The 25,524-nt window shown below is 41.9% G+C and overlaps 1 protein-coding gene across 1 annotated transcript; it reads right to left on the bottom strand.

Annotated features, from left to right (window-relative positions):
* Nucleotides 1-1,591: 1,591 nt before the first annotated feature.
* Nucleotides 1,592-23,506, bottom strand: wnt10a (wingless-type MMTV integration site family, member 10a). Its single transcript, XM_084023247.1, has 4 exons — nt 23,368-23,506; nt 21,548-21,813; nt 16,189-16,562; nt 1,592-3,863 (listed from the first exon to the last, which is right to left on the bottom strand). Exons 1-4 carry the CDS (start codon nt 23,427-23,429, stop codon nt 3,303-3,305), a joined length of 1,263 nt encoding a protein of 420 aa, XP_083879373.1. The 5' UTR covers nt 23,430-23,506; the 3' UTR covers nt 1,592-3,302.
* Between the last annotated feature and the right edge of the window lie 2,018 nt (nt 23,507-25,524).

Below are 25,524 nucleotides of genomic sequence, written 5' to 3'. Positions count from 1 at the left end.
TAACCCTGAGATTGCTGCCTGAATGTTATTCCACCTGTGAAAACAAGTGTATAATGTCTTCCGTCACTAACGAGGAGTCTAAACCAAGCCTACAAATAAACAGACATCACATTTATAACAGAGGCTGTGTTACAAACCGTTGAGTTTGAGATGTGAGTTTTTACAAGGCAGGAAAGCTCTAACAACACCGTTGGGTTATATTATGGGAAATGTAGGATACCGCGCCGATGGGGCTTGAGCCAAAGGGTGCTTTCACGAGCCAACCATTAATCCATTTAATCGCTAGTGCAAATCTACCCCGGTTGCACTTCATATGGGCATTTGTGAACATAGCAATCTTCCTCGGGTGTGGACCAAAAAAAAAAAAAAATCTCAATCTGATTTCATTTGTGTGCTGTGAAATTGAACCAGACTCAATAGAAAACAAAGAAAAAGTATGAATTTCACTCTGATTTGTTCTATCATGCTGGTCTATCACTTTTGGAAGAGCCCATAAAGAACTTCTGGGTCCTGTTCTGAATGTAAGACTATAAGAAAACCTCATTCATCAAAAATCCCATTCACATCTGTAACTACTAATAATGAACACCCACAAATCGTGCCTTGGAATGGAGCCTATATGTTGTGTGGGCCACTTGAAGGCCACTTTTATTGATGATATGTATCTACGTCACAACTTGACAGAGGAGTGAGGTCCATGAAATGTTGAATGAGTGATTGCATTGAGGAGAAGTTAGTGGAACAGAGGCCCTCTTCAGCTCACTAGAGAGGTTAAGTGACGTCTCTTTCGGTGTCACCCATGGGATCTTATTTTGGTTTGTGTGGCACCATGAATAACAAACAGTATGTCAATTTAAAGGATCATTTTTTTTAAGTCAAGGAAGTCATAGTTGGCATAGGTTTGTTATAGTATCGCTTGGATTTGTTTAAAACCGATAAGAAAACTACGTTTCTCATCTCATGCAGTGTACGTCACCAACACGGCCATTACCTTGGCTTGGAAGCTAGCAAGCTAACTTAGACATGTTCCATGGACAAGTGGAACCTTATCTGACCTGATGCATTTTATCCAGCAACTACTTTTATGAGATCAGTGAAAAGAATGGAAAACCTTTTGTTCGAGTGGGTACAGCGAAACACATAAACATTGAAGTTTCAGCGAGACGTCTTATGTATGTGTAGTCTTATGTATATAATATATATATATATATATATATATATATATATATATATATATATATATATTTAATTAAGCTGGATTCACAGTGAACAGCAAGAGGCATATCGCCTGGGTTACTACAGTGTTATGTACTAAAATCAAACTACTTTGTTGTGATTTAATAGAAATAAACAGATAAAAATGATGCCGAAGTAACGACATATTGATGCTGATTGGTAAATAATCTGAACCCATCGTTTGTTAAGTCATAAGTTAATAATTGTTCAGAGCTCTGAGTAAGCATCCTAAACTATAATAGCATACAATAACAAACGGATTCATCATCATTAGTATGCTGACGGCTGACAAAATAAACTGTTCACTTACAAAATCTGCTTTCATGTATTTTATTATTCATCACATTAAAGCCCCTTTCAATATTATGGTCTTTCTTTATTGTCTTACAAATATTAAGTTATCCACAAAAATAAAATAACTTAGATAATAACCATATTAAAACATAAAAATACATACATACATACATACATTACATTTATGACTTGAAAAAATGCATATTGTTGATATCTCCCAGAGTTTTCCTGGACACAATTCTGTATGTGCAAACTACTTATCAGAATCAAAATAATCTGTTACAGTGGTAACACGATTCCAGATTTGTTCTTATCCTCCTCTGCTTTCAACACAGAAACACATTTGCTTGAAATAAATTACACCGTCTGATAAGGAGCCTCCCTCATACATGTTTCTTGAGACCAAACATGATATTCAAAATGTGCGTAGCCAGGAAGTCCATATCAACTTTTGTTATTTATACACTTTGAAGTTGACATCAGAGTATCCCTATGACGTTTCCCTATTTAGCACACATCAACGAAGTGTGTGGAAGGTGAGTGTAGATATATCACAAGAAGCTTACAGTGTCGCACACAGTACATTGCATCACAAAACAGGAAACACTTGATTGATGGCAGCTTAGGATGTTTATAGTGCGAGGAACCGAAGCCTGTTCACGCGCGCTCAGTTTCCTGAGGCACTTTATCTTTATTGATGGCATTTGTGCAGCATTATTCGCTTTTATTTACAATGCTGTGACGATGAAAACGGTACTTGTTAAATGAAGGTCTACTGTGCACTGAACTCTGACAGTCCTCTTACATCACATACCGCACGCAACAGACAACAGATTAACACAGACTTTTTGGAAAACGCAATGTAGGACAACGTATCTGTGCTCGGTCAGTGCTTGTTCTTACTCTAATGGAAGCTGAATTTATTTCAACACCCTCTGTTAGAGGGGAGAACATGGCTTAAGCGTCTGATGTGAAGAATCGTACCAACACTCAGACTTTCCGATCTGTGCTTCCATTAAAGTCCCTTTAATGGAATTTACTAATTCCAATAGTCCAGTCTGTCTGGGGACCTGATGTGGATTGAGGGTTGTCGTCACTGTATAGCAGGATTACACATTATGCATACAACATAGTAACATTGACTGATACATCTACACAGTGTCAGTTGAGACAGACAATCCCCTGCTGTATTTAGTGGTGTTACATGATAGTTGCTATAGACATTGAAATTTCTGAACTGCCCTTGAAAAAGGCACTAAATCCTTAAGTGCTCCAGGTGTGTTGTGCTGTGTCAAATCCTGTGCATTGTGGATCCTGATGTGTGAAAAGGTCTGTAGTCATCTCCGCCTTCCCACCTTATATACTGCTGGTGCTATGAAGCAATATTATTTTCTTTCCGCATGCAATCTACCGCTTACTTCCTCTTTGCCCAGCTGAATATCATGCAGCTGTATATCAGTCAACATTATGCTGATGATACAACAATACTTTTTCCAAGCTTTCTGAACTGTGGCAGCTTTAGACATATCCCGCATGTGCACACTCTTTGCCAACATGCACATCTATCATTGTGCGGGCTCAAGTGCTTCACACTCGATGTTCTCCATCTTCTAGCAAACAGCAGTCCCCCGCAAAAAAAGGTATTAGGGAAAACATATTTCAGTCATATTCCCCTTTCAAATGGACAGTCTTGATTTTTTTTAAAACAAGTTTCTTTTTCTTTGTTTTCTTTATATTCTTTTATTCTTTACAGTCCTTTAGTGCGTGTTTCTTCATTTACAGACACTGACCCACTCTGTTATCCTGCATTCTTCACACACCACGTAGCAGCACCAGTGAAACTTGCAGTTGCAGCGTTCGCTCCGCGTCTGCTGCAGGATGTTGTGGCCTCTCCCGCAGCACAGGCTCTCACAGTTGTCCATGCCAGGGCTGGTCTTGTTGCAGATCCGGCCCTGCGTGCCCACCGAGTCCGATCCCAGGTCCCGCTCGCAGAAATCTGGTGACTTTTCAAAGTAGACCAGCTCGTTGACGCTTGGCCGCCGCCGATGCGTATGGTGGTGGTGATTGTGGTGGTTGTTCTGATGGTGGTGATGGTGGTGGTGGTGGTGGCTGTGTTGGTTATGGTGGCTGTGGTGGTTGTTGTTGTGGTTGGAGTGGTCGAGCTGCCCGGTGTTCCGGTTGTGAGCCTTGATAAGCGTGGCCACGTGGAAACGCTCTTTGAGGATGGAGCCCACCACCCGGAACTCCGGGGTGACCTGCCAGCAGGTCTTCAGCTGGCAGCTCCCCGACGTCCCGTGGCACTTGCATTTCCTTCTCATGTGGTCGAGCACCACCTGCGAAACACACAGATGGAGGCAGAGAAAAAAAGAGAGAGTGGGATGGGGTAAGGAAGTGAGCAGAGGCGAGGAAGTAAGAGCAGGGGGGTCGGAGGAGGAGGAGAAGAAAAAGAAAAGGAGAAGGATTAATGACTTTCTTGTTTACTGGCTACATTTGAAGTTGAATATATACAGGTCCAGTCTGCTTGTCATATTTCAAACTGATTTTTTTTTTTTTAAATGTGTTTGTTCTTCTAAGCACGCCACCGTATAGTAAATGAAACATAGTGCCCTGGAGGAGTATTGGTCCCCGCATTTAACAGGCCAGGTGGTCTGACTCCGAGCCTGTTGTCAAACATACTGATATCAAATAACACAGATGGATGCAGGCATTACCCAAACAGACAGCAGTGTCATTATTCATCTTTTGGCATCAGGTAATAACTCCACGAATGACATACATGTAGCTGCACATCGGAGCATTCAAGTACTTATATTACTGCATTTTCACTTTAAAGGGTAAATGCTGGCCAGTGAATCAATATCAGCAGCCAACATATATCGTTTTCATTTTATTACATTGCAGGAAACATTATGGACTTGTTCATCTAAATGTGCAGGATTGTGGGCCTGTTTTAGCCTTGTTCTTGCAAATTACAACAATTTAAATCTCAGAAGGGGGTCTTCAATGTCTTTAAAAAAAGGTTGCTGGTGTCTAAAGTATATTTGCATTAGCAAGCATAAACATGACATTTCCCGTTAGACCAAGATGACTAGCACTGCCTCTACACACACAGGTACATCCCACATGGCATCCTGTCCATTCCAACGATATTTCCTCAAGACTATGTATTTATGTGTGTCTGTGTGTGCTTATCAGTCATCACCAGATCTAAACGTGAAGATAAATTACCAACAGGAACATCAGGCCACCCAGAGTACTGACAGATGCTGCTGCAGTTGCCACCCCTATCAACACACAAATGCGTATACACAAACACACACACACACACACACGCACGCTGGACACTCTCAAGTTCAACACATTCCACACATTTACTAGCAATAATGCTCATCTCCACACGTTGTGCTCTGAGTGATCCACACAGAATGAAAAAGAATCGGCATACCACAGGTATAACTAGTTTAAAAAATCAGTCCAGGAAAAGATTGTTTCTGTGTGTGTACATGTGAGCATGTCCACTATAATGTCCATGCTTTTGTGTCATACTGCCTGAAACTCTCCCAAAAACAGCATTAGACAGAATATTTTCCTTGTTAAAATCTACAGAGGAGTAGATTGAGCAGCAGTTGAAAGGTAAAAGACAGAGGGAGAAAAATAGAGACGGGAGAAATAAGTCATGTATCTATTTAGCGTGACAATCCCGTGGCCCACTTGTAAAAGTCCAGGTCACTTTGGGCCAAAAAATGGATTCTCCGGTGGCTGTGGGCTAGGTTTGCATGCTGTAACGCTCCACTACATGCCGTACGGTGGGTTCCCTATTGAGCAAACCACAAGCGGTGTAAAAAGGGAAAAATAACTCCTGTTCCCTCGCTGCTCTGGACCGTGACTAAGAGATGGGTAAGAGAATGTGGTAGTGATGAATGGAGCTACCTGACTCATCTGTTAGGAATGAAGAATGAAAAAAGAGTTGCAAAAGAAAACACTTGTTTGCCACCGAGCCAATATTAATAGTCATCCGTTACAGTTCAAAAGAAAGGTTAGGAAATAGATTTTTTTAGAGAAGGCTACGATGCATCCATCTGGAGCTGCAACTAATTATTCAAGACATACTGTTTAGCTCAGAATTGAAGGCAATGCAATGAGTTTGGGTTAGTTTATGTTAATATTGGTTTCTTACGTGTATAGACACATGTATATAATCTGTAAATATGCTTATACTATGATACGTTTATGTCACTATCATTCATCAAATCTGCCGGTAATGTAAAGCGTTTAAAAATTAAATGTGAGGAACATGGATGCTGCAGCTTTAAATCATTTTAATGGTGAATTATAACACTTACACAAAATTAAACAAAATATTTTTCGAGAAGCATACATTTTGGATAAACATGGCCCTACTGTTATTGAGAGTGTTGAAAACAACATTTAAAGAAGCTGCCTTCGGCGGTGAAGAGAGGCTGTAAGTCTTCATAGTAAACAACATTACAGCAGCTCAAACAGCACTTGCACTGAGTTGAGATTGCAGCGTTTGGTTGGGTTTTTAGGGCAGAGGCAACCCCAGAATCACAAACGTGCTGGCCTTAAACACACAGCGAAGTCTGTAATCATAAAACTCTCCAACCCACTTAAACCTTAAAGGGACAAACTGACCTAGGAGTCATAATTGCATCCACATTGCTTCTGTTTGAAGGTACATTCACAGCAGGATAGGGGTTTCAAAGGACAGTAAAACAACAAAAACAGCCGTAAAGTCAAAATTCTAGTGACATTTTCGACCCGGGAGATTATGAACCACAGCAGCATGACACAAAACAAAACGTCGATTTAAATGTTTTCAAATGTATCAGAGTAAATAGGTTCCTAGGGCAGAAACATATGGAAATGATCTCTCTAAAACTCTGATGCCTCCAGGAGTAGCATGCCTGGTTTCCCTCATGTTTAGAATGCAGCAATATGCGGACAGTGATCACCCAATCATAGTTCAGCAACCGTAGCATGGCCGGCCTGGTAGTGTGCATCAGAACTCTGCATTAAATGAGTTTCGAGGGTGCTGTCTTTGTTTAGCCTTTCCAAAACACAGGAGTTTAAGAGTGTGGAATGGATCCATTCAGCTTAATTGCCAAGCTCGCTACAACTGATACACAGTTGTCATTTCAGAAAAATTCACTGACTAAAGATGAGAATGCAGCTTTTCTCGACTTCTATCTGAAATAAAGGACCTGTAGTTAAAATGCAGAATGTGTCGTGGTAAATCTGCCACTGTTGTAATTGTTAAGTTCATATACTGTAGGTGCTGTGTAAAAACAGAAAGCTTGACAAAAGCAACAATAGGCCTCAGGAGTGCAGCGTTTTTGAATCACTATAAATGCATAATGCTGCATCCATACGCTACACAACATGTTACCAACAGCGAGGCCTGCAGCAGCATTTTTTCTTTTAATTAACAAACATTCTGTGAGTTCTGTTTTAGGATGGATTTATCCATTTACACAAATATAATGCACACGCTGTCTACGGCTCCTAAAACCTCAACAAAAGAACATCATTTGGAGTGACGAGTAAGTTGTGCATCGGGAAAATATTTAAATATACTTTTCACGTGGAGTTGGAAGGCAGACAGGTCCAATCCAAACCCATAACAGGTAATAGGGAAACTTTCTGGCCTTACCATATTAAAGGTGGTCTGTGGTCAGTATGATCTGATCTATCCGACAAAGCACTATGTGAGTACATTTTGTACACAAGGAAGAAAGAAAAACCTTCACAAATGAGCACCTGATTTAACTTAATGCTGTATTACAATTATCACTTTTATTCACAGTATCTGGTGAAATAATAATGCTGACTGGTTATTGATCAGAGAGAGACAGCACCAAAACATGTTGTTGGCCCATCTCCTTGTCTCTGATAAGGATATCTAACCCGACTTCTGCGGAACAGGGGGAAGAAAAGTGATGCAGTGATTTATTGTTGCCTTGTTGTAGACCAAGAATTAGCCCCGGGGACGCTCGGGGCTGGTGGAGGAGGGGCTGGTTGGTGGAGCTGAAGGGGGTGTACAGTAAATGTGGAGGTGAAGAGTGTTGAGCGGCAAGGAGAGAAGAAAAGAGGAGGACTGGAGGGGGAGGTGAACTTTGGATTATTTCGTTGCTGTCCCTAAACCACTTGATACAACTTGGGTGTGTGTGTGAAGATGTGCGAGGGCGTCATGAATCACCTGGCCGTCGAGCTGACATTTCATCACGGCTCAGTGCTGCTGATATTAGCCACATGATATTGTGATCAGAAATCCTATTTAACCTCGTCGACTGTCTTGGAAGTCTGAGCCCGAAATATTATGTCTCGCACAACTTGAGACATTTTGTACAAGCTATAAAAAGCTCGCTTGAAACAAACACTTTGCATAACTTACTGTCAGCTACAGTGGTGCATGTTAATGTGACCAGACCACTCAGCGGTGGCCTGAAGTCTGGGTTGAAGAAGAAGAAAAGAGGCTACCATGCTGAACGACGAAATGAGAGCAGATGAAACAAGTGACAATGATATATAGTACATGTGCCATCGCCACCCTCCGCCTCACGTTACAAGCACGCTGAGAGACGTAATCGCTTCAAAGTCAATGGCGGTCGGACCACAGTTAGAAACACACATCTGGCAAGTTTTAATTGGCTTAGAGAGTAAGACAGAGGCTGCTATAAAACAACCCCAGACAGAGATCAAATGCAACATATTGGTGGCAGATTCGGACTGCAGGCTACATAATACAGTAGACCGGGGAAAAGTTCAGCATACTGGGGTTGAACGCGGCAGACTACCATGCAACGAAGAGGAGTGGATTAAGTGAACTCAAGATCAGAGCTGGTGTCTGGCCTTGTTACCACAATCTGATGCTTTGGCTTTGACTGGAGAGCAAACAGCAGACGGAATCAAACGCCAGAAAACAAGAGCGGAGGAAGAAAGGGCGATGACATGTTGATCCGGTTCGCCAGCCAGGATTGAACCACAAACGTCTCAGTTACGTGGAGTAGTAGAACCAGGGCGACTGTACTCCCACACACATTACTGTTTGTTTATTTTTATATTACACATGTCTTGATGAAGTTCGCCATTCACTTTACAGTCAATCATCACCATTTTTGTATTTTTTTGTGTTCAAATTAATTAAAAAAGAAAAAATGTTTGCATGTGCTGTACAAATTCCCTGTAGCGACAGTCAAATCGCGATAGTCAACGGCTAATTTTCAAAAGCGCATGAGGGCGTTTTTTATCCACTGCATTAAACTGTGATCCACGACTGGAGAACGCAGAAGGTGAAGTGTTCCCACACTTAGCCTGTCTTATCATCCTGACTAAATATCCGATTTGGTTGAGTCACTACGGTTTCAATGGAAATTAATTAGTTGTGATGACTTTCAGCTTAGCTTTGATTTCTGCGGCATGACACAAATAACACCAATATCTCCCTTGTTGGGATCCCATCCCTGTACACTCTGTCAAACTGTGTAGGTGTACGACATGATTAAACCAAAAAGTTTTGTGGAATTGTTTCTTTGAACTTAATCATTGGCTAATTCCCGTGTCATCACCACTAGCCCCTTTTTGGGAAAATCCTTATCTTATGCCTCCGTGTTCCACAATCGACCCGTCTTGCCAATATACAGACGACTAGTCTGCATGCTGCCGTGTGTTTGTCAGTTCAAAGACAATCTACTAAAGGACCTTTAAAGCCAAGCAGAAAGCCAAGGCGATATCAAAGCACACAAACAAATCCCACAGCAGCACATTAAGCCCAGACATCACTTGAAACAAATCAAACGCCTCTCTTCAAAAGAACAGTTAAGCATATGCAGACAAATGCACACGCACACGTGCAAACACAATGACATGCAATTACTGAGCAAAAGCATATCTAGTGAGAACCCCATTACAGTGTGTGTGTGTGTGTGTGTGTGTGTGTATTTGTGTGCAGTATTTACTCACTGTTAATTGCACACAATGTCAACGGCTCTTATTTAGAGACTCTAATAAAATGTTATTACCAGCATAAGCACTTCCACCTGCTGAGCTTTTACTATGAAACATTTGCCTCAGTGTATATTTAGAGTTTGTGAGTAAGGAGAGGCATGTACCAATGCACATGCACGTGTGTGTGTGTGTGTGTGTGTGTGTGTGTGTGTGTACAGTACGTGGTGGGTCAGATCAAATGCTCTGCCGCTGTACTGTCAGGACTGTGGAATGCTCCGTACACCACTGATGATATGAAACACCAACCCCACTAATGTCTCTATTTTCGTTTCCCGTGTGGGTTCTGAATCGATGAATTAACGTGAGCAGGCTCTCCAGAGCAGTTTATCATCGCTTCAGGGTTAAATCAGGCATAAAAAGTTGCTGGTTTGTACCAAGCCAAGAGGGGGGTGATGCTCTAAGATTCATTATGGTTTAAATCACTTTTATAGGAAGTCTGTGCTCAGTGATCTGGTGAAGCGATGCTGTGCTTTGACCCCACATACAAATTCATAACATTTAGTTTGGTGGCATCTCAGCTCACATCACATTTCTCTAAGGTGTGCAATCCAACCGAAAGTCCTTTCCTGTGCCACTGAGCATCACATGCAGATAACAATAGTATCAGCTGATGCAGTAGGACCTGGCATCACACAAGAGTGAATCCAATGTTTGCCAAGAGGAAGCTGATGTTATCATACAAGGGTACAATAAGATAAGTTGCTGTGTGTCTTTGGTCCAAGGGGAACCATTGCCATACAAAGACAATGGCTATGGAAATTGGGCATTCACAAGCCAGTCCACCTGAGCCTTTCAACCACTTGCTCAAGCTGTGAAGATGGTACAATAAGCAGTGCAGCAGAGCACATGAACATCTCAGTCATTGACCATGTGAAATAAAAAAATATGTTTCCAAATGATATGCCTGTGTCACTGTGCTTACTGGTTCATGTCAATTGTAACAAAATCCCTAACTTTTGTATTCCTATATCATTTTGATTACTCAGCTTAATCGAATCAAATTCAATTTGCAGCAACCAAATCACTCCCATCGAATAGAACAACACATGAGCGTTAGCATGGGGGTTGTAGTTGATGGAGGTGTATGTTTGGATGTCAGACACCAAAAGCTTTATTTAAATTTCTCTAGGAGCATGGTTGCTGTAATGTATTGAAGTGTCTTTCCTCTAACACAGGTGAGGGAGGTGGGGTAGAGGCCAACTATCAGATCCAATCAGATCGGAAGGATTTGATTTCAATCCCAATTGTAGTTACGACCTGCCCATGTGCACCTCCACTCCCATTTACTGGTACTATGAAGATCACAAAGAGGCAGCAAAAATGCCAAAGACATAAGCGCCTTCATGAACCTAACCCTTGAGAATGATTTGGAGAAAGTAAGGGCATTGAACAGCAGACTGGCTTCATTACAAATTTGCAAAGGGGATTTAAAAACAAAAGATGAGATGTATAGTTTATTTCCTGAAAAGGGGGATACCATCCCTCTTCACCCCCCCGTAGTCAATCCCTGATGGTAAATTGTAATTACCAGACGACGATTGCCAGTAAAATAGCAGAGTGTTGCTGAGCCAGAACTGTCAGCACCTGCCTAATGAACAGGCAGGATTGAACAGAACCTCTGCATGGCTCTAAGCTGTGCAACACGAACGGCGGAAAGCGAGCCAAGCATTTGTTTTGAGGTGTGATCCCTAAACGATTCAGGAACGCTCAGGAAAGAAAAAAAAGAAAAAAGTTGGCCAAGAGTTTTACTGCCCTGGTGTTTCAATATCATATGTAAACACTTTAAACACACACCGGTAGTCAGGTTTTTAAAACCACTAACTACTGAACAGTAGCTTGTTTTGGTTCCCTGCAATGACATGCAGGGCTGAACTGTGCATCTTCCCAGTAAATGTAGAATTCTGACTGATGCAAATTAGAAATTCATATTCATCTGAAGAAAACTATAATAATTATTATCAGTTGAATAAATAGTCTTTCATTTTCTAGGCCTTAAATATATATAATATATATATTATATATATATTTTTTATTGACATGTTTCAATATTTGTTAGAAAAGAATGTTGGTGCTTCAAATGTATTTATTTTTTCCTACTTACTAACTTACTCTTACAATTTTCTTTATTTCCCAAATGTAAACAAGCAGCTGGTAAAGTCTAACTTTACATATTGATGGGGTTAGTGATACGCTGACATCATATGAAACTAAACCTTCCCTTTGTATTTATTTCATGTGCTTCCTTAGTGTACAGTATTATTGCTCTAATCAGTCCTGCTGGAGAGAATTTAGAGGAGGCAGGGCAGCACAGGGGGAAGAGGGGAGGGAAGGAAGGGCGAATCTCTTTCTACTTTCCGCCCCGGTGTTTGAAGTCTAAAATCTTTTGCAGGGTTTTAAACATCTGTTTCCAAACTGCCAGCAGCCACTAATTAGGGCTAAAAACAAGACGGAACGTCGTGAGAACCCTGGGGTGGGCATGAGGCGACATGCACACCCCGCGAAAAAACCACCGCATTCCTCTGCCTAAAGACTACTTCTCTGAAAAGGGGGAGTGGGGCAGGGGACGGAGGGGAGGAGTGGGACAGAGGGAGGTGAGGCGGTGGTAGTGTCAGGTCGGTGGGAGGAAAAGAGATACGGGAAGTGTAGGCATTATTTTGAAGTCCCACCTGTCAGTCTTTTCTGTTTGATTCTAGGGGTACTGTGTGTGTGTGTGTGTGTGTGTGTGTGTGTGTGTGTGTGTGTGTGTGTGTGTGTGTGTGTGTGTGTGTGTGTGTGTGTTTCAAGGTCTTAGAGGTTTTTGTTGCAGCTATCTACAGCATTTGAAGTGTCATCAAGGTGCATGATATTTTAGACTTCAACAACTCTGCAACAACTAAGTTTGTCCAGTGTCTCTATCTATCTATCTATCTATCTATCTATCTATCTATCTATCTATCTATCTATCTATCTATCTATCTATCTATCTATCTATCTATCTATCTATCTATCTATCTATGAGTTGATATTGAACGCTCCCATCCATTAAGCTCACTTTTGTAAATTTCTCCACACATTGATTGACCTGGAGTCATTTTCTTTTTCCTGTGAAGCACTGATGTATAACCGGCTTTACCAGAGAATTGAGCTGATGGAAGATTTTAAGCTTTGAACCCTACCAAGGTCATCAGGGGTCATCAAGCTTGAGTCGAAAGACAAGAGGCAAAGGTCAGGAGCAGTGGTTCTCATTTAGTCCACGCTGGTCGTAACCGGAATAATTTCCTAAAAAATCAAGATACGACCTCTTTGATGTTGTTGACTTTGAGCCAAAGTTTTTCTCGTTTGTTGGATGCTTCAGTTTGCTTAGCCGGAAATTTCGGCACGGCATGCGGAAAACCACATTATGTTTTGTGAGGAATCTGAGAGCCACTATTCAGTCATTCTAGAGAAGCTTGTGGAAAGATAAAAGTGTAAATTAAAATAAGGTGCAGTCAGGATTAGTGCCCGTATTGTTTTCTCTGCGCTACTGATGACACATTCAGATTTAGAAAGCTTTTCCTTCGCACTTGGTCTTTGATAAACTTGTTCGTGATGTCACATGATTTACTTCATGAAGTTCACTGTTCTCACACATCCAACTGACAATTGTATTTAATCACAGAAATCCACCCATTATACTGCCAAAATAAGCCAAAACAGAAGAGAAACATCAGCCTGATCTTTCTCTGCAGCAATGATTCAGTTTTTTTTGTTGTTGTCAATATATGACAGTGATGTCTTTCTTTGCCGACGTTTTACCAAACAGAACTCAGTCTGTAATAGTCTCTCATCATGTATAATTGAGGTTATGCCTAATGTAGAGGCGGCATTTAAATGTGAGGCTAATAGGCTAATTGGTGTCTGTGTCATCGTGTCTTCTAAAAAGGGTATTATGCAACGTCAGCAGACAATGATGATGATATATGACCATCTCCACATGCCATCTAAAAATTATGGTCTCATGATTTGAGTGGAAAGGTATGTTAACTGAAGAGGTTTTGACGTTTTGACAGGATACACTACTGCAAAAAGGACAAACTAGCAAGGAAAGACGAAGCAGGATCGAAACTGTTCTGGATGTGGAGCGGTGTGTAAGTCTGCCGTCATCCATCAATTATTGGGAAGCATTGGGTGGCCTCAAGAGGTAGAGTAAAGACAACATACATGAGGCCAAACTGTGACCCTGCCTGTTACCAAGTTTCATAAACGGACTTATGTGCACACAGAGAGAAGGGCCCAAAAGACAAATTACTCTCTTTCCTTGGCTCATAACCTCATTACTTCTCATGTCATATCACCTCCCACCCAAAGTTCATACTGCCAAGTCCACAGCACTGGAATTCAACTCAACAGTTCTACATCTATGATGATTTCTTCTATTACAGCCACTGCACAGAGGCCAGCTGTTGTGGAGTTCGGATGACGGGCTCCACATTTGTGTTTTGACTGCATAATCAAGGAAACCAGAAGTAAACCGCTGAAGAGATACAGGCCTAAATTACTCAAGAGGAAACTGGGAACAATGAGCAATTTACTGCCGCTTCTTGTTCCACCACAACGCTGCTTTATCATCAGGGCTTATCACTGTCATTTACATCTCTTTTCTCCCATTGCCAAGACAGAAACCTCAATGGAATATGCTATTATATCGACATTTAAACCTAAATGTGTTTTAATAGTTAATTACTACGGCAACATACAATCTATATTTTTGAATTCATATTTAAACCTGTACTTAAGTTGACCCTTTAACTTGGTCACAAATACCAACAAAAACATAAAGCTGTTGATTAATATTGTCTTATTATCATTGATAATTGTCCTAATTACAACATCATGATTACTATAAGATAATGTATAATATGAAATGTCAGTGTAATATACGTTAAACTGTTGGTAAGGAATAATGCCATTAGCAGTAGCAACTAGCATTCAGGCAGCGGTTACTGATCCAATGGGTCGGGCAGTTCCCCTGGCCTCAGACCCCAAAATATGAGTCTTTTTTTCTGCCATTTTGGATTTAATCCAATAAACAAAGTATGTTCTTCATCCCCACATGTTGGACTGACGGCAAACTGGACGATACAGTGACTCACTATCGCCTCTCGTGGTTCAAGTGATATTTCAAGACAGGACGGGCCTGGGCTAGCTGGTTAGCATACTTATTTCAGCAGATATCTCTGCAACACTATCCATTGATGTCTTTGCCATAACATCAACACTGTAATCTCTACATTCTGTTTATGTCTAGTAACTTTTTTAATTTTACAAACCTTACTCTTTTGTTGCACTGAGAAGGGCAAAAGCTCGGTCTGAACCTTACGTTGAGATTACAAGATGGTTGATTGGACACTTAATGATGGTTTGCCATTTCCCCATGCCACCTCAACCCTAGCATTATTTTTCTTTTGCATTTTAGAACTTGAAGAAAATACACTAGCAATAGCAACCAGGGTAGCAGCCTCACACCCTGTCTCTTCTTCGTTAAAGTTGCAGTGTGTCGGATTTGGTGGCATCTAGTGGTGAGGTGGCAGATTGCAAACAAACGGACCTTCTCCTGTGGCCCAGGTGTGTAGGAGAACTACAAAAATGTGAAAAAAGCAATTGACAATCTCTATAGTAGGTGTATGGTTTGCCTGTTCAGGGCTGCTGTAGAAACATGGCAACTGGCTCTATGAAGAAGACCACATGTAGATATAAACGGCTCATTCTCAGGTAACGGAAACACAACACAATTCTTAATTAACTGCCATTACACACTAAAGAAAACAGTTCTGCTAATGGATCCGCCTAAATGCTCCACACTGTACCTTAAATGAGGTTGTTTTTTTAATAATTCTTCTTTCAGAAAAACAACTTCTGCTGCAAGTGTCCGCTAGTAGAAAGCAGCACTGTAGCATTACTGTTGGCCCAGTTACACTCAAACCACCCATTCACCACCTGTTTTCATTTGTAATGTTTTCTTGGATAAATCATATTAAAGATAGTGTGATAGTTACATTCATAGTGGAGGAAGATAATGTCTGCTTTACCCCCCAAATATCTTATATCTCCAACAGTATATCTTTAACACTAGGCAATATGTCGTAGCATAATAATACCAACAGAGTGTTCTGTTCTTCACAAGAGCTATTTTCTATTTAATGGAGGACTTAAGTGAGTTTAAGTTCATAAAGTTGTGAGAGTTTTTTTTTAAATGGTAACAACTGAAGCAATAAATTCCTGGGTGACCCAGTAGTCGAGTGGTTATGGCGCATACCACATGGACACGAACGCCCTGAGCAGCGAGTCCCCATTTTGATTCCTGACTGGCCAGTTAGCTGCATGTCTTTCCCCAATTCTCTTTTCTCACATTGTCTATTTCCACTGTCGCTAACAAATTAAGTCTTAAAATGCCCTAAAAATCATCTTAAAAAAAGCAGCAAAGGCCTGACCGTAAGTCCGGGTGTGGATCGAGCTCCAAATACGATTCCTAATTGCCACAATGCAGCTAGATATAATCTTTCATCAGACATCCCCTTCCTGGTAAATGAACGTCTTTCAAATTCCATACAACCAAGAGAAACGCATGCACTCGAACACCCACGTCCTCTTTCTTCCCATCCCGTCCCAACTCACCTGTCTCCCAACTCTATTATTATGCAGCCTCATGCGGGCATGGATGTCCTTGTAGGTTTCGCGGGCATCCAAGAAGTCCCTCGAGAACTTCTCGCCGAATTCCACATCGGGACTGCACCCGCCCCACTCCCAGGAGTCCTGGGGTCCCGGCAGGTCAGCAGGGAAGTGCTCCATGACGCCGTGCACCATACCCTTCCCCCTGTGGATGGCCTCCAGTTGCAAACGGTGCAGTTTGATGCGGAAGGCCTCCTCGTCCCCACGCCGCTTCTCATCACAGCTGCACGCCTTCAGTTTGCCCATGGAACAAGCGTTGGCCACTGCGTGCACGACGCCTGCTGCTGCGATGGCGTATGCAAAGGCGCTCTCTCTGAAACCTGTGGGGTGAAAGGTCAGGAGAGTGGTGTTGTTATATCGCCTAACGTGGAAGTTGAGGGGATATAAAAATCTGTCACAATCAGGAAACAGGTTTTGGGAATGGAAAGACTGGGGCATTTTGTATCAAAAGAAATGTGTCCCAACACAGTTTCATTGCTACGTTCAAGACAAATTTTCAGTCACAAAGTCAGTTACTTAGAGGAAGATGGGATTTAAATTCTCTAAAATGACAGTGCTTCACTGCGATATCCAAAATGACACATAAAGAACTTATGAAAGCCGATACAAAGGGTGTGTTATATAATGGGACTTTTTCCTTTTAAGAAGCCGCGACTAATGATCAATAACCTGCAGGCAAAACAAATCAGTGCATGTGTCATGAACCTGTCAGGTGTAATGAGAGGATTACTAGGTTGATGGAAGATAACATTTGATAACAATCCAAATTCACATTACTAAGGTGCTGTTTACAAGTGTTTGATTTTTTCATTGTGTTACTTTTTCTATTTTTAACTGAAATAGCATCAGGAATTGCAACAAAACGCTTTAATTCCCCTCATTAAAGTTGGGCTATAAAACTGCTGGATGCAACTTTAAGATGTCAAGTGATTTTCCTCGCCCTAAAACTGACTTTAACAACAGCCGAATGAGCGAGACAAAGGCATCTTTTAACTTCTGTTAGCGACGTGTCGAATTTGTGAGTGCTGGCCTTGTTTCATTCACAATCGGTAACACTGGAGCAAAAGTGCTTCCTCGATTCGATAAAGATGCACATAAGAGTTTATTCACACGTTTATACTGCATGCCAAGGCTCATAAAGCCTGGGGAAACATCTGGGACAATAGCAATTATGTGTTCCAAACACTTGCGTACTTTGTCTCTGCGGGCCATCTGAACATTAGCAGACCACCACCACTCCCATCAGAGGAGTCGCAGAGGACCCGCGCACTAAAAAAGGCTGAGTCACCTTCTTGTGTGTGTGCAACTCACTGCTGTCTACTTACATGGACTATCTATACAAGTGGGTAGAATGGTGTTAGGTCCTGACTTAAACATGTACTAAACATCCAACCTCTGCCCAGCTTCATGTATGATTTCCTCCACAAGTGTTCCTTCACCCATTACCTTCACCTTCATCCTTTCATCTGTGTTCGTCTTTTCAGGGACCAAACTACGCCTGCATGTGTGTTTAACTGCGGCTCTCGCCTTGTAATCACTTACAACCGGCTCAGACGAACTACTGCATGTCGAGGAGGCGGTTAAATGTCTGCGTGCATGTAATCCCTGCGTACGACGCGTGGCCGCTTCTGCCTTTACAGCGAAACACATCCCCCGTCTCCTCGACAGCAGGTCTAACTCGCACGCGGCACATGTAACCATGCAACTCGACCACAACCGATCTGTAATTCAGCAGACGAATGTCACAGTGCTCCTCTCTCACACACATGCACCGGCAATATAACACACATACAGCACACATTCTCCCCGTCCATATTGATATATTTCTGTGACCGGAAAAAAACCCATGTCAAATTGTGGAATCCGTGAATATTGAAGGATGAAGTGCGACAACAACGTTTGCACTCGTACCCTCGACCGTGTTTGTTGTTAGATCTCAGCTTACTGCCTGTGAGAGTGGTGCCCTCAGGTTCTATAAAAGCAGCTCCACTGGCAGCCACTTACTTGTGTAGAAAACAGTGAAGATTAGAATGGAAACTTGTAAAGAAAACATGAAAAGAAACCACTTAGGAGTTTATAGCACACTGCTCGAAGGGGAAATGATTCAGGCTCCTTGTTGGAGTCAAATAAAAGGCGATTGACTGGAACTACCCCTTTGAGCACTGTTTGATGTGTTTCCTCATTTGTATATTTAAGTCAACTTCATATCATTTTGTTTTTGTGAGGTATGATGTCAAGATTTACACATATGCTGTCATGCTGGACACATAAAAAGTCAATTAAGAGAAAACGAGAAATTCATCAACACAGCAATTGACAGTCTATAGTTGCTCCCATGCTACGGTACTAGAGGTTTGTAGTACTAGAAACGCTATTGTCAATGTGTAATAAAAAAGACTCAGTGAAAACCAAAGCCCTCTCATTTGAATGGAGCCAGTCTGTCAAAACAAGGGGCTCTGGCAAATCAACGCAGCGTTGTCTGTGAAAAAAGTTGAAAAGTCTGAACTTTTGTTGCAACACAATTTAATTCAGCAAGGAGACCGCATTAAGCTTAAACAGGACTTAAAAAGCCCCCCACCGAGGGAGCCCCCTGCACCACTTTAATGTGCGGCTGTTTTAACGCTGGGCTGTTTTCAGTCTGAAGCCCTGCTTAAATTGGACCAGATATAGATTATCATTTAGCAAGAACCTGCAACACAACCTGCACCTAAACCTGCCTTGCTTTATTTCACCACAATTGGAACATTAGCATTCACATGGAGTAATATTTGTGTCCACCCAATGAACGCGAGTCTGATATTCACTCTCCTTTTAGTTCTGTTTTGTCCTCCACCAACTGAAGAAAATATCCGGCTCTTCGGCCGCTAATTGATTCCCTATGTCCACAAGCTAGTTACTGACTTTGTCTGCTGTGTGTCTTGTCTTGTGTGTTGGGAAAGTAGCACATAAGTTGAGCAGAACTTTATTTGCTGAAAACAACTTTACTACATCTGGAAACATGAGAAAAACAATGAGCTTTAAGACCCTAAAACACTCTGTGGAGCGAAGGGGAAATACAGAATTGGTCGATCCGTTTAACAACACACAAGTAGTCATTTGATCCATGGTTATTATTTATTATAGCATATATATATTGACTCATTAACTCATAATCTGCCCCCCCAAACCACCACCAGCCTAACACCTTGACTCACACAAGGTGGGGAGGAAGTGAAAGGGATTGCACTTAGGCACATTCTTATACATAGAAAGCCTGTTTTAGCTCTTGCCCCGCTCTGCAACGCAGGCCCCCGGAAGACTGGGAAAAAAATCAATCTAACAAATAATTTACCGGCTGCGACACGCCCGGCTGAACTGACGGCAAAGGAAGTGACAAAATGAATTAAATATTCAAAGGAAACTGTCACTTTGTGTTACAGAAACCGACTAAACAGGTTTATGCTTTTGCCGCCGAGAGTTGGGAAAGTGCTGAGAGCAAATTCACAAGCACTTGCACTGGCAAGGGAAGTAAAAGCATTAGGAACAGCCCAGCGAGGGAGGACACAGACACAGTGACAGAGAGAGACGGAGAGATTCTCCTATTTCTGTCTATCCATGTTTTGCCCAACGTCCTCTTTAGCCTAGTTTTTGATGCAAGCTAAACGGGAATGCACATGGGCCCACAAAAGTTATCCGAATCCATCAGCAGAGAGATACGTGGCAGAGCCAGAAAGGATCCGAGTGGCATCTGATGTCGTAAAACTAGACACCCAAACAAACAGAGTCCCCGATGTGCAACTTTGTAGAACATCAGATGATTTGAGAACACTATGTAAGAATATTTAAACAGGTGAAGTTCTAATTCCCAAATGGTATTTTATTTGGATCTTGTTTTACTAGAGTGGCTTTCTGCTATAGTGTAAAGATAGATAAACATATATTCATTTAAAAACAATACAAGCTGGGGGCAATTACATTGAAGATGTGTGTTATCCTCCACCTCTCCACCTAATCCCTGTGAAAACGTCCCTCTCCATGAGACTGCCCCTTCACAGTAACCGCACACGGCAATGACGGCAACATGCCAACTTGCATCCATTTTCTTTTAATGCTACTTCTGCTTCTGTGAATGTATCAACATGTAACAGATGAATCATCCAATCCAAGTTGTTTATGACAGGGGTTTGGAGTTTCTACACCCGAGGCGAACCAGGGATGCCAGACAACCAGCAACAGCCGCTACCAATAATGACAGTCTTTCAACTATTCAGCAAGGAGTGAAAGTAATGAAGGTGTGGAGGCAAACAGTAGTTACTAGTAAATAGCTCTTTTTTTCCCCAAGATCAACAGAGATGACGGTTATAAAGTCCCGAGTGAGGGTTACAAAACAAAAGTTGCGTAATTGCATCGCAGGCAGATAATGGCTTTCATTTTTTTTTACGATGGGAATTCCATCAGCAATTAAAATACACGGTCTCATCATACGCTTTATTTGCTTTTACATTTTGCACTCTTTTAAACACTAAAACATTCAAATGAAACCCAATAAGTGCAATTCCAACATTTTGTCCCAACATGACAAGGTGATGTCAGTAAAAATGTATTTACTAAAAACATTTCTAGAGCCTTATTTATCAGTCATTTCTTAAGATTTTGATCTTCATCCACCCTGGTGCTTTGACAAAATTAAGAAACTGATGCCTTTTCCAGTCATGAACTTGGGATGAGTCGTTCTTAAAGGGCTTCCCAACTCTAAAGATCCTCTTTCCTTTTTTTGCGGCCTACTTGCAAAGCTCCAAGCTCTACGAATCATCAGAGAAAACTGATCCGCAAGAGATTTGGTAATCTTGAGGTGACTAACTGCTTTTGAAGTCAGCTGCCCTTTTGGGCGAGCTACGGAAAGTTAAAAGTAGACGCCGGTCTGCTATAGTCACTAGGAATAACCTTGCCATTTGGAGAAAACCATACCTGTCACTCAAGAATTTCACCTATGAAGGAAAAGTATTGATAACCCTTTGACTGTGTTTAGAGGATAATATTATGCCAATGTTTGTTTAGGACATGTATCTTTGTGGCAACTAATCTTTTAAGCCAACTCTTTCAAGATGTCCTATCAAAGTGTGTTTGAGGATGAAACCACAACCTGTTTGAAGACCGAACTTAAGCACGCCTGTACTTCATTGTTTTTCAACAGGTACCTTGTGTCGACATGTCACCCCATTGCCCTAAAGGTTTTCTCTAATGGGACTTTTTTTAAAATTTGTATCATTCTAAATCTACATTATGCTCACAAACACAAACATTGTATCGTGGCCGTGTTACTCACCTCTTTTAAAGACGATGCTGTCGTAGGGTATTTTGTTCCGAGTCTCCAGGCTGGAGCAGTTCCAGCGGTGGCCTCTGAATTGGTGCTGGCACTCGTGGATGGCAATCTGGATTCCCTGGATTGCCGAAGCCGTCACATCTGGGTTCCTCATGCACACCTCCAGCTGGCGCCGCGTCAACCCAGGCAGCGTGAGGCACACCGTGTTGGCATTCAGGATCGGGTCGATGTTGGGGAGCTTCAGGCCCAAGATTTCATTGGAGTCTACCCTGCATGGAGCACACAGGTCAGGTTATTGAAAAGACAGACATACAATTCCTCAGGAAAAAGTCCAATTTCAGTTGCTGTTCCTTGCCTGTTGCAGCAATAATTCAGTACCAAACAGACTTGGCGGTCCCCAGTGTAGCTGATTCCTCTAAAACCTCAACAATACACATACTGAGGGTTGCAAAACCATCTCCACATGGTTTAAATGAAAATGCACTTGGAGCTATTTTTTATGCAAAGTTGTCACCAGTTTAAATGGAAAGCTAAGACGTTGATATGTGCTTTAAATGTACCATGCTTTGCTAAATTCAGGTTCTGCATCCTGATCTTCACTGTGAAGCTGTGCAAGATGGGTCAGGTGAGTTGAAGTGAGGGATAAGGGACTTCATAGGCATGAATCCAATAGTCCTTGTAACAGTTTGGTGAGTTTCAACGACTTGCCAACTCTCATCGTAAAAAAAAATCCCCTCAGGAAGTTTGCATGTAAATTCGATGGCTTTTTAGCTGCGAGGAGTGTCCCTACTTGACTGTCTGTTGCTTCTGTTGCAGATCAACCATGTGAACGACTGGGATTCGGCTGACAGGGGTCACAACTTTGTTCTCCTTCACAGAGAAACAGCACCGGCAGTAACAAAGAAATCACATGCTGCACTGATGATGGCTTTAGAGCTGAAAGGTGCCCAGCTTTTTTTTTCTCTTTTTCTTCCCATTATCATTACAAGTAAAACACAGGTTTGTGTGTTGCAGTGTCTGTATGCATGGACACACGCACATCTGTAAGCACACGTGCTCACACGCACAAATCGCCAGGTGTAGGGAGGAGTGTATGGAAACACACGCACACACACACACACAGGCACACACACAGCTGCAGAAACTTTGCAGACTATTTATTTCCGTGGTTACTTCAATACAACTGCAAGTTTCTCTTCTGTGAGCCTGTTCAACAAAGAAACACACTTACAAATTCAATCTCTGTGACTGAAAAAGCAACCAGTAGTTTTGGACTATAATTACAATCTAAAGCACAACATGCCGTGACATCAAATGTCGTTCATTTGCATATTGGTGCCCTATTTTTTAGGTGGCATGACATGTGGAAGTGTGTGCCTCTGTAATTCCAGTTTTTGTTGCTACCTGTTGTGTCTCCTGCTCTGACAGGAGACCTGTTCCAACAACTGTCTTTCCAAAGGCGAAGTTTTTTTTATTTGCAACATTGTTCAGGAATGACGGCTGCATGGTAAGCGGGTAATTAGCAATAGAGCGTAACCTTGTAAAAAATAAAAGTAGACTAATATTAGTCTTTCTGTGTTCTACATGTCAGCACTAAGCCCTTCAGCCAGAATATTGTGATTTAACTACTGCTTGCATGAAGGAAAGCTGCATTTAATGGGGATAATATACATCATTATTTAATTCATTTAAACCAACAATTTGGGCTATGATGAAAATAGATACATGGGTAAAGTTGTTAAACAGATTTATGAAATAGAAAAAAACACAGAGAATAACTTTTTCCTATGTGAAGTTATAATTCATATTAAACTCAAACTCACCTTTTATACAAGAGACAGATGACCACCAAGACGCATGTTATTCTGAGGACCGAGTGTTCCATGTTGTGCCTTGTAATTATGAAGAAGAAGAAAAAAAGAAGAAAGTTTTAAAAATAAAGAGACAAGAGTTTAAAGTCCAGTATTCCGCCTTAAAGTTTAGGGAGGGAAAACAAGTAAAGGGGGTCAGGTCAGGTCCGGCTAAACGTTGGCGCTGGACTTGACAGCTCCGACGACGTCCAGATGTGCCAGCCAGCGGCGGGATACTCATTCACAAAAAAAAAAAAAAGTTTCATCCACCTCTCAACTTACTGAATGGAGGGGGTTGCTACAAGTTTGAGGGGGGAGGGGGGAGGAGAAGTCAGCGTTGTCTTTTATCCGTACACATCCCGGTATATCTCCGCCGAGGTCTTTGCATTGGCGTAACATCCGAGAGAGGGTGAGAGAGAGAGACGGCCGGACCGAGATATAGGCGCTCTAACAGAAGTCTGCTTGACTGGCGGGGATGTTTCGGTGCGCTCCGATACTCCTCCAAAACTACTGCACTTAGCGCTTCGCCAGCCCACTTTGTTTTTGCGTCACCCGGGGAGAACACGAGCGCCGAGGGAGGTCAAGTGTCTCGTTAGAGCAGGATAGAGATCATTTTAGATAAGGAAACCAGAAACACTTAGCCTGCGCCCTCTCTGCGAGCTGGGACGGTTTTTTTCCATTCACAGGAGGAGCGGCGCGCCGAGGAGGATGAGGCGCAAAAGTGAGGGACACTTTGATGAAGACGGGTGTGAGTTGTAAGAGGAAGTCCTGGGAAGACTGACTTTTTTTTGGAAGGGGAGGGGGGGTTGCATCTGTGTAGGCTACCATAGCACACTTTTTAACCAGCTACTGAGACAATTTAATATTTAATTTACCTCCTTAAATTCACTCCTAACTATTAGTTCTTGGCTTCATGTGATCTTATTTATCATGAAGCAGTGAGGTTATTTCATTTGCACCCTGAATGACATTGAGATATATTGCATTTCATTTTTTCTTTCACTGATGTTTTTAAGAACAAGATTGAGCCTAGAGGCTGAAATATCCTGACTTTTAGTAAGCCCCAAAAACTCTGCATCTTCCACTTCCTGCAATGCAACAGCATATTTTCATTACACCCTGTGTGCCTGCTAAGCCCCTGTTTGCATCATCAGGGTGGGTTATTTTCTCAGACCCTAGTAACCTCTTCTATGACATGATGTTTTCACAGGCTGAGCACTGCTAACAATTGCGAGTCAACTGATTTTGATGTGGGAACAGCAGCCGAGTCGTCCTTTAATAATATTGCATACGAGCAATAATATGTGTATTGAAGTGGGCTTGCAACTGTAGAAAAAGTATCATTTAAAAACGAGCGCTTGTTAAAATCGTCGGCTGAAGTTCCCATTCCTCTCTAACCTTGCCTGTGTGTCATGGCCTTTAATCTTTCAATTTAAATGACTATAAAGTATAACACAAAGCTCCCTTGTTGATGAAGACCACATGATATCACTCATCTCAGTGCTTTATGAGAAGCCTAGAATAAAGATTCAGAAACCACAAATAAAAAGGTTTTCCCCCACCAGAGGAGGGAAGGAAGCATTCTGCCAGCGTGGAGTCACCAGAGTAGTAAAACACAACACGAGTTTAGCATTCAGACGCAATTAAGTTGCCATACACAAATTTAGAAGATCAGGGCAACAATCCCACATCAATTTTTCTCCCAGAGGGATTCATCACAGCACACTGATCTGGAAAATTTGGCAGGGGCGCCAACTTTGCGCTAAATTATTTCAGGGCATGTGAAGTGTTAGTCAACTTGGCGGTTTTTGTGACCTTGTGTTTCGGTTCGACAGCGGGGTGTGTTGCATGCTATAATCTCGGTCTTTCTGTCTCTCAGGCTCCCATCATGACTGATGATAAATTAATTTCTGAATCGCAGTTCTATATTAATATGACTCATATAACTCCCCGTCTCCACTTGATCCAGTGAGGCAGCTCTATGAACTAAGACATTAATTTGATCTCTTCAAAACAGAAAATTGAATCCATAAGCAGTAAAACACACCGTTCTCAGGTTAATGTGCTCACTGGTTTTGCTGCTATGGCTTTACTTGTTCTGCTATGATCAGTCAGTTCTACAGGCTAATC

The sequence above is a fragment of the Eutrigla gurnardus genome (genome assembly GCF_963514095.1).
Source record: "Eutrigla gurnardus genome assembly, chromosome: 12".
Classification (NCBI taxonomy): Eukaryota; Metazoa; Chordata; class Actinopteri; order Perciformes; family Triglidae; genus Eutrigla; species Eutrigla gurnardus.
Note: the sequence above shows the minus strand (reverse complement) of the source record. Positions and strands in the feature narration are given on the sequence as shown.